Source organism: Phalacrocorax aristotelis, chromosome 2 (genome assembly GCF_949628215.1).
Source record: "Phalacrocorax aristotelis chromosome 2, bGulAri2.1, whole genome shotgun sequence".
Lineage (NCBI taxonomy): Eukaryota > Metazoa > Chordata > Aves > Suliformes > Phalacrocoracidae > Phalacrocorax > Phalacrocorax aristotelis.
This window is the reverse complement of record NC_134277.1, coordinates 21669813-21684787: the sequence shown is the minus strand read 5'-3', so window position 1 is coordinate 21684787 and position 14975 is coordinate 21669813. Positions and strand designations below refer to the sequence as shown.

The 14975-nt window shown below is 37.2% G+C and overlaps 1 protein-coding gene across 1 annotated transcript in view; it reads left to right on the top strand.

The window, feature by feature from the left end:
• PLXDC2 (plexin domain containing 2) overlaps positions 1-14975 on the top strand; it is a 278669-nt gene that overhangs the window by 134373 nt on the left and 129321 nt on the right. Inside the window, exon 3 of the mRNA XM_075082687.1 lies at positions 13358-13504. Within this exon, the coding sequence (XP_074938788.1) occupies positions 13358-13504 (147 nt within the window). The remainder of the gene's footprint in view (positions 1-13357; positions 13505-14975) is intronic.

The window sequence follows — 14975 nt, the reverse complement described above, 5'->3', positions numbered from 1 at the left end:
GCAGAATAATTAGATGTGATATTTTTTGTTGTAAGAGAGCTAAAATTTGCTGTTAAATGATACAGTAACTGACAGCTAAGTTTCTTGCAGCGTTTCTCAACAACTTCTGTTACGTGCTTTTCTGAAAAGGTTATTGCTGTCTTGAAATGTTTTTATTTGCATTTTTGAAGATTTTATTTAGAAAATTAACTTTTTACTTTGGAGAAGATGGAGAATGTAATTTACTTTCAGAAAAATCAAGTCTTCTTTTTTCAAACTGAGTCAAGGGGAAAAATGTTCCTTACTTCTTCAAGTGAGGTTAGGGAAAGTATTTGAACTTTCTCAAAACACAAACTGGTTCAGATGGCATCCTAAGTCAAATTAAAATTTCTGTAAATTATTGCTGAATCCAGTATTTAAATGATTATTTTTAATAGCTATAAAGAAGAGCCAGAAAGTGAATTGATCTGGAAGCAGCACCACTCACACATGAAACATCCTAGTCCTCTACTCTTACTAAATTACACCAAACAGTATGCCACCTGCAACTAGAACTAGAATCTGGGACAATTATTAATTTGCTCACTGTTTTCTGCTTGTCCAGCTGAGTTTCCCACCAGTGATGTCCCACTCTCTAGCTGGCCAGTAGACTGATTTATCACTGTCTTGTTTTCTTCCAGGTTTTCAGCTGCAAGATGGTAAACTAGACAAAAGCCTCATATATCTTTTTGTACTGAATTTATTAATTGCTTGCTTAAATCAAGGTGATCTTGACACTTGCACTGGGACTTGCTACAGTCTTCAGCTGGACTGAATTCGTTACCAGCTCTTCAAGAAGTGTTGTAGCAATAAGCCTGTCAACATTTCCATTATTCTCAATCTAAACTCAATGGGTGGTGTCCTACTAATAACTCAGATATAGCTGAAAAAGGAAAAGGTGAAGACTGGAGTCAAGATATATTCTCTATGTCTTTTAAACTTGGCGGGTTGGGGAAGCGGGGCAAAAAATTAAAAAAAGTTCTTGGACTCCTAGGTAAGGGAATTCCTGGTTCTCCATGGTAATCCTGAGTTCATTTCCACATGCTTAGCTATCTTGGCACACAAGACATTTAGTTTAACATGCCGATGATAGTGAATTTTTATAGTAAGCAGGAGATTCAGATTTTAATGGAATTTGCCTTTGAATTTTCTTGAATTTTCATATCCCTCGTCATCTTCAAGTTCCTAAAGCACTTTACAATTATTCCAGAATCACTGAACTCATGACTGAAATGAGCGATAAGCTGTATCAACAACAGACCTTGCATTTTCTGAATTAATTTTCAGTTATACATGACTCAGCCCTTGCTTGCAGAAGTTGACTGAAAATAGATTCAGCTGGTGAAAGCTGAATATTAGCATGGTCATGAAGACTGGGAAGGTCTCTTCCCAGCCACTTTCTTTCTGACCCTCTTCACCATGTTCACCCTGAAGTGCCCTCATGAGGCAGACTTGTATCGATCCAGTCATGCAAAAAACAGGATGATGCTCGTTTCAACCCATGCAAAACAAACAGCACTAGCTAATTTAGCAGCACACAGCAAATTGTGTATAGCTGATTTGGAGCAGGGAGTGAGGGTGAATACATTACTGAATTGTTAGTGCAGGGGAATTCGGTAGGTAAGTAAAAAGCTGTTACACTAAGCCACATAATTCTAGTTTGGATAACACCAATCCTTAGGGATAGATTTTCAAAGCTGTGGGAGTCCTGCTGACATTGATGGATTACTCTGTGCCACTCTGAAAATCTTTCATGTTTTTGTAATATAGGAGAGTCAGTTATCTGTTATCCCAAAACAGTAACAAGTTGGCATGTAAGCAGATGGGTACATCATTTCGGATTTGGTCAGACACTTCTTTTGACTGTGTGTAAATTTAATAATTATAACTTCAGAGCTTTCAGCACCTATCAGGAAGTCAGTGGCCTGTCTTCATTGTGATTGTGTGAGTTACACAGACTTTTCAAAGAGATTAATAAATGGGACCAAAGCTCAAAATTCATATCAAGAGGGGGATCAGAGATAAGACGTTCCATTTGTAAAAAGTGCATTTGTCCTTCCAAAAACTCTAGCTAAATGCTATCAATTGCTGAAGAAAATGCTGATGAAACACTTTTGTAGTATTTCATACACAGAACAGAAATTAATAAGTAATGAAAATAACAGATTTTTTTTGTTTTCTTTCTTCTGTAACGCTGCTATGCATTCATGTGCAGCAAGTCTAGATTTTCACAGACCATCAGTAAGAGAACAGTATATTTATTTCTAGAATGCAAAATTGGCAATGGAGATTTTGGAGAGTCTGCAACAAACTGCAGTGTGAATAATGGTGAGAAAAACAAAAAAGAACAACAAACTTTCACATATTTACTAGACACTTTAGATTTAACAGAAGTAAGGAGTTGTAACAGGGTTATTGGAGGTTTGCTTCATGCATTTTTATCAAGCTGGATGACTTTTCAGGAGTTCCTATTAAAATTTTTAAATAAATTAAAGCATCACTCTCTTAGATTATTCTTGCTGTAGCTTTAGCAACAAAAGAAGTAGAAAGTGGGAGAAACTGGCTGGTTTCATACCAGTGGGGCAGTAAAATGCCATGAGGGATAAAATGCCATGATCTCTGAGGTATTCCCATTTTGTTCCAGTACTAACAGCAAAACAAGCAGCTTTCTCAGGTTCTTCCTGCCTCAGGCAAAGTGTGGATGCCTCTTTCCCGGTGTATGAGAAGAGTGCCTTCCAGTGCTAGAACACACATAATCTGGCTCCAAAGTGCTACTGCTGAGTTTAGCCATATCCAGGAGTGGGCCAAAAATGTGGCTTCCATATGTCAGTAGCCTGGTGGGTGCTCATTTGGGGGTAATAAACTGGCTGGCTGGCACAGTGGTTTATAGCAAGTCTGGTGAGGATGTTTGTGACATCTTGATTCCATAGTTATAAGCAAGTGCCCCAAATATCCCTATCTATTTAGAACACAAACCCCCAATTCTTTGAGTTGTACAATTGATGACTATGATGAAGGAAATAGCAGCTTCTTTCTGAGAATTTTCATTCTCTTGAAAAAGTAATTCATGTGCTATACAGCTGGACTATAGTTATATTAATGTAAGTGAGGAAAAGGTTTAGGCTTGGGGTTTTTTCAGTAAAAATGGAAATAGAACATTTAATGCTATCATTTAGTCATTAATAGTGTATAAATGTTGTTTTCCTTATTAGTATTATCTTCACGGTACATGTCAGGCATATTATTCCCTCATATCGGAAATCACAGTAATTTCTTAAATACAGTGCAGAAGTTTTTCTTATGTAAACATTCAATTAAGGGTGGTACACATCTGCATACTGCTCTAATAATGTATATATTCATATAAAATACTAGGCCACTGTGATATTTATGAAAGGCTGGAGTGTGTAGAGGTGGTTTTCTTTTATAGTTGTAGTCAATACTGAAATTGAAGCTGAAACTCAGCTTCCCAGTCTGGATACCTAAATAGATGAAGTATGTGAAAGCTCTTGTATGTGAGGTAGACTACCCTATCATAGACAGTGGAAATCTAAGGTGACATTCAGTTGCCTAGCTATAGGTGTCTGGTATCACATTTGGCATTGTGGTTATACTGAATGGTCTGTTGCTCCTCCTGTAGGATAGGGGTCTGCTGTAGGTTCTGGATCATATCTGCAAGTCTCAAATGGCCCTTGGTTCCTCCTGTACTTGCGCAACTGCATCTCATCCATGGTCAGTACAGGCAGTGCAGTCAAGGTGAATATTCAGTTTGCTCTACAGTGGACCGGAAAACTTCCTGAGCTGACAAACCTTCATTGACAGCATTTACTAGGCCTGTGGTTCTGATAATGAGAGCTTAGAAACCTAGCCCTTGTGCAGATAAATGCACTGGTGTCTAACCTGCAAACCAAATACTACTTGCTCAGCTACCTATTTGTTTATCTAAATCTGAAGTGAAAGGGCCAAGATTTTTTTTATTTCACAGATATGCCAACAAAAAATTAGGTCGAGCAAAATAAAAATGGCCTGCTTCTGGTCAGGGTCAAAATGTTGAGATTCTTCCTCATTCCCTCCAACCCCACAAAAAAAAAAAAAAAAAAAGATTGATTTAGAAAGCAAGTAAAATCTGATGTCTTCATCTTTCTTTTTCAGTGGTTAAGAGGGGATATAATGGTGTGCCATTGTGCCATCACTTTCTTTATCTTGAAATTGTGAAAAGACACCCTTCAAATAAAAAGTAATTCTGTAGCGCCTTGTGTATCTTCCAGTGTCTTGCTTTTAGCTGAAAGCCAAGAACAGAAATACAAGTTTTATAAATTTTTCCACTTTGAATCACTTTACTCTCTTTAAGAGCAACGTGGAGTTGGAAATTATACACAAGAAAAAAATAACATCTGTCAAAAAGAAAACCATATGTTAGTATAACTTTGATCCAATATTTTCATATATTTCAACGGGATGCTGGGTTAACTTGAAGGCAGTAGTGCTTTTCAGAGACAGTGGAGGAAGGATATTATTCAGCATTTTGATCTTGTCTGAGTAATTGCAAAGCGCTCAGAATATCCCCCCTGACAAAAGCAAGAGTGCAGATCCTGCAGAAAGCTTGTCTGGAACATGATGTCATACAAAGGTAGTGACTTGGAAGCGCCTGTCTAGCCAGCATGTACCTCATCATGCATCTCAATTAAATATGATGTCTTACTGTTGTGCACTTGCATTAGAGACCTCTCAAGAGATTATTTTTTTTTTTTGAGCATGGCTGCAAGATCAGGTAAAGAAGCATTTCTGTGACGAGTCCTTAAGAAACGTGGCTGGTGAGAATAGTTTGTTAAAATTGTACATAGTGCTCTTTTCAATATTCTTGTACAGAATATCCTGACTGAACTGCTGTTACGTATGTATATAGATGAACACACATGAACAGAGCAAAATGCATTATTCTTCCAAAGCAAAGAGGAAGCTTTCTGAAGAGCAGCAGAAATCAGGGCTACAGCTTACCCACTTCAATCATCGCTATTGTAGCCCTCTAAGACATGAATGGTAACTTTGGAATTTTGTGTATTGATTGCATATTTCAGCCCATCCTATGCTTTAATAACTAAAGATTCAAGTGCACTGTATGTGACAGCTAAACTAGAAAGCGCTCTGGTTAAATAGGCTACCCATTTTGGCTGCAATATGTTTAAACCAAGTGTTCTCTGGGAAGCCGTGCTGATGCAGTTTGTCCTTCCACACCCAGGTGCTGTGATGAGCATGGTGCTGTCTGGCTATATGCTGAACAGCACGGCTTTGGTAAAGACCGGTCCTGAATGAGGTGAACATAAGATACCTTTTAAAAACCTCAAATAAGGCTTTACCTCTACAGGTAAAAAGCTACTGTGTTAATAAACTCGTGTTCCTGCCTGTATCAATTTAATATTGGTCATACATGTTCTCACAACTGTTTGCCCTACAGTTTCAGCTGTGAGCCCTGATGGATGCCTATGACACAGTATTACTGCTCAGGAATTATGGGGCACACCAGTGAGTGTGGAGGCGGCTTCCTGCGCTGTCCTACATAAAGTCCTGATCAACTAGAAACTATATCTGCTAATACTAGTTTAGTCCTCCAGGTCCATAACACTTTTCATACCAATTTAGATTTGCCATCTTCTCTCCTCATGTGAGGCCTCTGGGCTGCTGGGTCTTGGTTGGTTGGTTTTCTTCTTGTCTCATCCACTAGAGAAGGGGCAAAGAATGGGAAATGAGGATGAATTACCCATCCCAGCTTCTGAATATGCATGAGAAGAAGAAATAAGCTATGGAGATTTTAAAGTTTCTCTAATACCTGGATTAAGAAAAAAAACCCAGAATAATAGTAAACTGAGTTTATTATGTATCTTGGGTGTGGGGTCAAAAAAAATTGTACATGTGGCTGTAAGTATGAAAAAGTACTTACACTGAGAAATACAGTGTTGGTTATATTCCACAAAGGAAGTGAGTCTTTAAAGGGGTAAAATACTAAATCTTTAAAAGTTAACTTGACACAGATGTGATTATTCATGGCATTATCTGGAGCAATGAGCCCCAAAATAATGGGGCTGTAACAGACATGGAGTCATAACCACTGATGCCCTGTGGTCTGAGCCTGGCAGTTAGTTTTTTATGTTTAGAAACAGTCATTTTTAGAGTTTCAGTTTTATGAACACGTTAGTCATTTATACATATCTAAAAATGAGAAAATAAACTCTATAACATGTTTCATACTTACACCAAACTCAAATTGCTGCTAGGTGTTTTCATGGTCATTTTATTGCAGCGGTTCCTATCACTTTCTTGTAGTGGAAAGGGTGCTACAGAGTAGTTAATAAAGGATTATTTTGGGAATGTAATTTCTCAAATGCCTACTCCAGCAAATCAAGAAGTGAATAATAAATATTTCTCTATTATAATTGGGGTTTGAGGCACTTGGTGATTTGGTTTTTTTCCTCTGTTAAGTAAGGCACTGCAGAGACTTTTGCTCTTTTGAAGCTTGTCTCTTATGACAAGACAGTCCAAGGGGCTTTATAAGATGGCTGTAATGACCCCTAAATAGGCTGACAGTTTTATAGCAGTCCCCAAGAGGGAAGTTTCCTTTCAAAAGTGGCTGAATATCATGAAAAAGGCAGTGGCTCTACGTTGACTTTTCACAAAGCTGGAAAGAATAGAGGGCTTTTTTGGATTAATAACAGGTTTATGACATCCTTCTCTGCCAGACTGTCTGTCAGTGTGTGTGACTCTCCATTACAGGTGCTGTCAGGTGCTCAGAAAAGTGCAGTTTAAAAACCTGGGAGTGTAAGATTTTGTAGAGCTGTATAAAGCCTTGCATGTACATAGGGGTGATAGCTGTGAGCTAAATGCTTTTATTTCATCTCAGCTGATGACATCATTCAGCGTTTACAATAACAGCCTCCAGATGTAAATCTGTGAGACTCTAGGCACAGTGACTGCCATTCTGGGCATAGTGAAAACCTGAGTTTGAGGGCTCCTGCACACACGCATCAGACTTTTGGGACTCTGCAGAGCACTCGTGTAGCCTCTTCTTGGAGAATATAGTGTGAGAGGAAGTGCAGACAAAGAATTTCCTCTTTTGTAGGATTGGGTTCCCCTCATTCATTCAACGTGATATTAGCTGTTCAAAATGGAAATTGTTAAGGCTTGTATAATCAACAGTGATGTTTGCAGGCTGTCCTCAGGTTTCTGGTGATTGTTGATGTGCAATATGTATGCTATGTGCATATACATATATATTTCCTCAGTTCTTTCCACATCAGATGTTTAAAAAACCCAACAACAAATAAAACCCAAAACAAACAAACAAAAAAACCCCAACACCCAAAAGAACAGATTGTAGCTTTGTCATTGTGAAAGCAGTGAGGCAGTTTTGTAAATTGTATGTTTCCTCAGTAGGGATTCTTACAGAACAAATACTTTTGTTAAATTGAACAGCAGAGAGTTTATGCTTGATACAAAGCACTTATGAAATGAAATCGGTACTCTGAGCATCAAAGAACCACTTGTAACAATCGAGCTTCCTAAGTAGCAGCCGCTATATATATCCTCTGCAAGACTTTCATGTGGTAGTTCTCATGTAGCTTATCTACTGAAATTAGAGGTTTCGTGTTTTGAAAGACCAGTTCAAATTAAGCATTCCTCAGGGTTCTGTGGTTATCAGATCCTAGAAAACCATAAAATTGCATCACAACATTGCTATGTTATGATTATAATTGCAGTACTCTATTAAAATGCAGTTACACAGCAGCAGCATGTGAAGTGTCTCTTTCCCTGTTTGCTCTGTCCTTAATCTTCCTATTAGGACCCCATCTCAGGATAGATGATCTTTTCTCATACTCTGTCATCTCCTCTGCCAACGGCTGTTAGACTGGGGATATTCTCTATGTATCCTTGCCACCTGCCCCTGCCTCATTCATCACCTGCCTAAAGAAAAGGTAAATAAATGAGGAAATTCAATTGCAAAACCATACACACATGCTTTCTCTCTGTTACCAAGGCAGAGTGTGACTGTGCATCTCTCCCACCCCTTCTCAGTGTCCAAACATGTGCTGGCTGGAAGAGGCTTTCTGTCAGCTGCAATGCAGAGACTAGCTTGAGTCCTACGCAAGTTGATGTTTCTGTGTTCCTCTCCTGTGCTGTTTTTAGCTGGTGGTTACTAGTAATGTTAAGAAATCTAAGAACAATTTTCTAACAAAAGACTGAAACAATTCAGAAGTCAATTTTAGCTGTATTTTACTGACATGGTAGGCAGTAAGAAAGACACAGGCATTGAGACTGGGTAAGTGCAAATTGTTTCAGGGAAGCTGGTTTTGGTGTATGTGTGCAGGGCCATCTTGTTGCTGGCATATTTTAATAGGAAGGGTGTTCTTTTTTCTTCTGCAAAATGAATTCCCAGCACTGTTTTTCTTCATTAGGGAAAAAATTTTATTTGCTGGCTCTATTCCTTCATCTAAATTTCCCAAGAAGTATTTTATTATTATATTTGCTTTCTCCCTGAAAAGTAGTATGTTTTTAAATAGATAATTGCCTATTCAATCCTTCTAGTGTTTCGATTTTAGTCTACAAATGCAGCTTTTAGAAAGCATAATTCTTTGATTAATTTCATAGGCTATTCATCTAAAAATGCTCATATTATATTCAGAGTTAAAAATTACTTTCTAAACTTAGATTTGGTGATGAATTTCCTCAGCACTAATTTTTGGGGCAAATACCAGCAGCACTATCAGTTAATAAGATGGCTAATCTGTGATTTTAGCAATATTTAGGCAATTTGTTAATGTGTTTTTACTAAAAATTGGATACCAGACCTTCCTTTTATAGTGACAAAGTTAGGTATTTGTAAAGGTTAACTCATATCCCTCCTGGCTTCAGAGTTTGTTCATTGTGGTGTTGCATCAATGGAAGTCTGAAAATGCAATTTCAATAAACTGAATATTTAAAGGGACAACAGTTATCAAATTACATGTAGTCGAATTGTCTTCTATTGCAGCTGGCAATAATTCATGATACTTAATCACAGATATCTGAAGGTAAGGAGCCTTGGATGATGGACTGATTTAGTTAGTTAGTTAGTTTTAATCAGTCAAGTCACAAACAGTCTCCCAGGAGACTTAAGATACCAAAATGTAACTGCTGGCTGGATGGCTGATCTATAATTATTTGTTTCGTGAATGTCTTTCTCTCTTCTTTCAACTACAGAGAAACTAAGAGTTTCTCTACAGCACACTGTTGTGCAACAGGAGAGCTCATTCCTGAATGCCAGCTGCTTTTCCTCTGGTTGAAGTTACTGGTTTGTTTCAGCTATAGTTTTACAGATTATATATATATATATATATGGCAAAACTTTTTATTCAGTAACACCTGTGGTTTGGATCCAGTATTTAAAAGCAAAATATTCCTGCAGTTGGATTCAACAGAAGCTCTTAATCTTAACCTAAATCTTGTTTGATAATATTCTCTGTCTCCTAGAGATTTACAGTATCTTTCAATGTCTATTAAAGAAAAAACGTGACAGGAAGAGAATTAAACCTGTAAAGTCTCATGCTTACATATGTGATCGCATCATCGTTGAATCTTGACGTCTTGTTTTGTTGAGGGAACTTTATTGTTTCATGTCTGTTTTGGTACAATTTTCCTGTACATCTTTGGCCAGAATCCCAGTTAGTAATTTGAAAGCATTTCAGAGGTATATTGTAGTTGTTACTTTTAAGGAGCACACATGGTTACATCACACTACCTTGACTGTGACAGCTCACCTCATGCATTCGAAGCTTTAGTCCGTTAACAGACAGCACTTACTGAGGAAACAGGTATGTGATGTTTGGACTGTATTTGGGACTATCTGTATACGTAATGTACGGATTGGGTGTTAAATTTGACAAATACTGAACACCAAGAATTTAAAGAAGGCCTAATCTTCAGCTGTGCTGAGCTTTCATGAATAGAGTGTGCGTTCAGCACTCCTGAGACAATTCAGTTGTAGTTGGAGAAGTATGGGAGTATATTCAAGGTGTCGTCAGACAATATCCTTCATGAAACCTATAAGAAATTAATTTTCCTTACAATGTATAATAAGATGGCAACTCAGCATTAAGGATTGCCTCAGGTGAAAAATAACTTATTTCCCCAAAATGGAAGAGTTATGAGAAAGGTTCTAATAAATATTGCCTTTATACTCACAAAGTTTGCCAACAGTAATCCTCATAGCTGGTGCAAAAAATCTCTGGAAAAATCCTTTGCTTAAAAGCTGTACTTCTCAATAGGAGAGAGGTACTTCCTATTTCATATATATGTAGTATTTGGACAGGGTTGTACATCTATAGAATCAATGGGAAATAACTCTCATATCCCCAGAATCAATGGGAAATAACTCTAATATCCCCAAAATACCTGGAAAACAAAGAAAAAAGAAAAATTTTCTTGAAGTAGTAATGGGTATATTCTCTCCTTTCTCTGCATTTTCTTTCATTTGATAACATGCTTTCTACATCATTAAAAGATACTGTAAAGTTTGTTTCTCTTCATACTTGTATTTATATGTAGTTCTACCTATCTGCAGAACTCTATAACTGTGTCGTATAACTATTAAAATTATTTTCTTAATTCAGCAGTTTACATGCAAATTCAGTGTAATTTCTGAATCATTTTTCCATCTTCTTATGCATACAGTACCTGTAGGGGATGGAATGTATTAGGAAGCAGGTACAATCAACCAAAACCCATGAAGAGGTCTGTCAGAATGAAAAATCATACATATCTATTGCTACCAATAAAATATTTCTGTACAGCTGGGAAATTTATGGAAGACACCAACCATTTCACTTCCATGGTAATGCATGTTAAAACCAATGAAGGCAGAGACCTGGACTACAAGCATGGATCCTGGAGCACGAGCTCCCAACCTGCTCAGGCCAATGTTAGCAGTTAGCTATGTGTTCCTTTTCATAGTCATATTGTAAATTTACAGATAGGATTAAAAACAATTGGGATGTGAGAGAGAAATGTTTAATGGTACATGCATAAAATAAATCTGCATGAAGGTTATGAAGCTTTTTCAAGAGCAAGAGGAATTCTGTTTTCTGTCATCCAAGTAGAAATGAATTTGTTTCCTTCCAGAAGTATCTAAGGTTATTTAACTTGAATTACAACAGTAAATGAGATTTTTTTAACGCAAAACTTGGTAGTTGTTTATACATGGGTAATTTCTCTCACACTGGCAAAATTGTTGAGCTGAAGACTATTATTTAGCTGTTTGATTTACAAGATATATGATGAGTCTGCTTTAAGCATGGATCGAGATACCATTTAAAACATTCTTACAGAGAAACCAACTAGGCTTAGTGTTAGAACATTCTAGTTGAGGAGGTAGTGGCTTAGCTACTAATAATTAACTGGAATAGCTTTAATAGTTATGAAAAACTGGAAATGCAAAAACTCTGTACAGTTTTAACTATAGTTTAAGCATTGCATGCTAATCTAAAGCAAGTTATTTTGGTAACTATTTCCTCTTTGTCTCAGAGCTCTTTTCTTGAGACTTCGTGATGCCTTAAATGTAATTTTTAATTTCTATGGAAATTCTGTCAGAATGATAAATTAGACTGGGAAAATATATCTTTGTTGTCAAAACCATTTAATTTGCTGTACCTCCTTTGTATAAATGACAGTAATAACTTTTTCTGTTGACCATTAAAGAAGAAAAGAATTTGGTACGGTTAGATTTTGTCATCTTCCTGACAGTATAGTTTTAATTATGTTTACTGGTGTGACTAACCTAGAGCTGCTGAAGTTGTTAGAAGTTGCTTCAATAGTGTCACTGAGAAGATACAGAAGATGTCAAGGAGAAAATAACCTGATTATATCTGCAACAGCTTAAATAAGATGCACCAGTAATGGTGTTAATGTCGGATGAAACCTAGCTGAAACAGGATTTAAGTCCAATGTATTTAACCTAGAACATGAATAGTTTCATCTAGAAGTATATCTTCAGCTCAGGACCACATCAGTAGGAATGGGTTGTGTATGTCACGGGGAGGAGGGTGTGACAGGTCTGATGGCAGCATGGCATGATGTGAGGGTAGTCCCATGCTGCTTGCTGTCTGTAGGAAGTGCTGCAGGAGATGAACTTCTCTGTCACCAGGGGATAATTCTAAATTCTAATCCCAAGCTGTTGTAACCATGAAATAACGAGTTAAGGAAGACTGGGAATCTGGGATGTGTTTTCTCTCTCACCTCAGATCATGCACTTTTTTTCTTTCTTTCACTGTCTTAGATATCTTTTGGGAAAGTACTGACCTTGACAGAAATTTTGGAATTTCCTACAGTTAGGTTTTTAAACCTTTACTAAACTTTACATAATAAGATTTCAAAATTTTACTTTTTTAATGTACTAAATGTATATGATTTTAAGTGTAAACTGATGCCAGTGAGGTTCAGTGGCATACAGAGTATTTTGAGTATTGGAGCCTCGACTTTGTCATTGAAATAAGCAGACATTGCCAAGACTTTGGCAATTGCCAAGACTGCCTTCTCAACCATGCACTTGATTGTGGAATTGGATATCTGCAAGCTGCAGGATTTGGTGGACCACTAACACAATATCCCATGGCACATGTAGGGCTAGCGTATTTTACCTCTGAATTTGCTGTGACGTGAGCATGACAGCAACTACTGTCATTTTAAAGACCATGAGAACTAGGAAGTTTTCTTCCACAAATATATATGTATTTGTCTCTCTCTGAGTGGCAAATGTACAGTAAAACAATCTGTTGGAGATGTAAAGTGAAATAGCATAGTAAGCCGATTGCTATTGGGATTTTTTGAATGTTCTTATAAAGGGTATTCTACTAAGTTATGTTTAGAAATGTTAAAAAATACTTTTTTTTTTTTTTTTTTAAGATGTTAGCTGTGAGTACTGCTTATCGCTTTGTTGGAGCACGGCCATTGTTACAGGAGCTGACTGGCCGTCTTGCCTTGAAAGGCATCAAACATTTTGCCGTAGATTTCACTGATGTAGTTACAGGAACAGTATGATTGGGATTTGGGGGTAGTGAACATTATGATCATAATATAAGATGATTGCATGAGGTAACTGCCTTGCTGACTGTTTCTGGTTAAGAGCAGAGCTGTCTTCTGCAACACATCTGCAATTTGTACTTTTTTCTTCATTGTTGACTTGCAATGTAGTCTTTTCTGCTGCTCCCATGAGCAACAGAACTCAGTATTTCAAGGGTGAGTTTTATATAATGCTAGGTACATCTTCCATTCTAACCTGTATTTGCTGTGATTTTTTTTTTTTCCCCCGTTTCAGGAGGATACAGATCATAATTATTATACTTCAAGGACGTATGGCCCGTATGATTCTACCAGCCGGGATTTGTGGGTCAATATAGACCAAATGGAGAAAGACAAAGTAAAGATTCATGGGATCCTTTCCAATACCCATCGGCAAGCAGCAGTAAGTTATTATACCTTTTTCTTTAACTGACATGGATATTTTTCACTGGGACCAACACAGTAGTATTACTAAGTATTGTGATTAGTGTTGAAAGAGCATTATTTCTGAATTCTAGTTAAGCTCTGAAACTCTGCACAGTGTTACTATGATATTCCAAGTTGCCTTTTTGTACCTGCTATAACAGTCCTTCAGAGATGCCTTTACAGATATATTTAAAATTCACCTCTGTTTCTAGGGATCACAAACTATCAAACAATAAAATAGTTGTGTTGCTGAAGTTGGAAGGAACTTTACCGTTGACTTCAATAGCAACAGAACTGGGTTCAAGATTAAGTTGCTGACGTTTAAGTCTCCCATGGAGTATATCTGTGTTTGCACTTCCATTTTGTACAAGGTGTCACACTTCTTTTGGGAGAACTGATAAAAGTCATGAGAATGTGATCCCATCTATCACTTCTGTTACTACGTGACAATTTCAGGGGCTCAACACATAAATATCAGAGTGTAAATACCAGTCTTGTTTAACTTATTGTAATCATGCTGCCTGGTAAAATGGGTATGAAAATAATGGGCTTACATGCTTAGCAGTGAAATTCAATGTTACATGATTTATAGATTGTATTCTCAGATCTGATCTGTGGCTGGAAATGGCATACATAGAAAAGCCAGTATTAACACAAATTAAATACAGAAAATTACAACTCAGAATTGTGGTTCATGAGATTCTTGTTTCATCCATTTGCCAACTCAGCTCAAACAAAAAGTCCTTGGGTTTTGCCAGTTTAAAAACAAAATCGAGTTAATGCCTTATTTAAAAGTTGTAGGGTTTTTAAAGATACAGTTGTGTTTAACAGATTTAAAGCTGAGAGAAAAACCAAGCTGAATTCATCTTTTCTCCCCGTTTATCTGTTATCTCCCTGGCACCAGCCAGGTGACTGGCTCAGAGGAATGTAAGAGGCAGCGAGAAGAAATACTGTGGTATTTAGCCCAGAACACAAAAAACCGAGTGGGGTGATAAATCCACTACAGGTGACTAACAGAGAGTCCAATATATAAAAAACTTTCCTCATAGCCAAAATGACTGTAGGGAGTCAGGGATAATGCAAATGCAGAGGGTTCAGGCAGCTGTGTATATTTGGGGTAGATTTGATAAAACACTGTATCAGCTATTTTCTTAAGAAAAATTGTTTCTAATGAGAAAAAAACCTCAAGGGCACCTAAAAGTGGGAACCTGTATTGTCACCCTTGCCTTCTTCATCTGGGATCCTGGTGCTCTGTGTTGAGGGAGAGAATGGAAACATGCAAAAAAGTGTAATAAAGAAATTAAAAATACCTATATAAGGTAAAATGTCTTTCCCTAATGAAAGTAATTTATGAGGCTTGGGACCTAAACATTAGTGAAATTCCTTCGAGAAATTTTAACCTTTTGTCTAATAATTAGTGAAGATGACACCCTTCCAGAGCTTTGTTC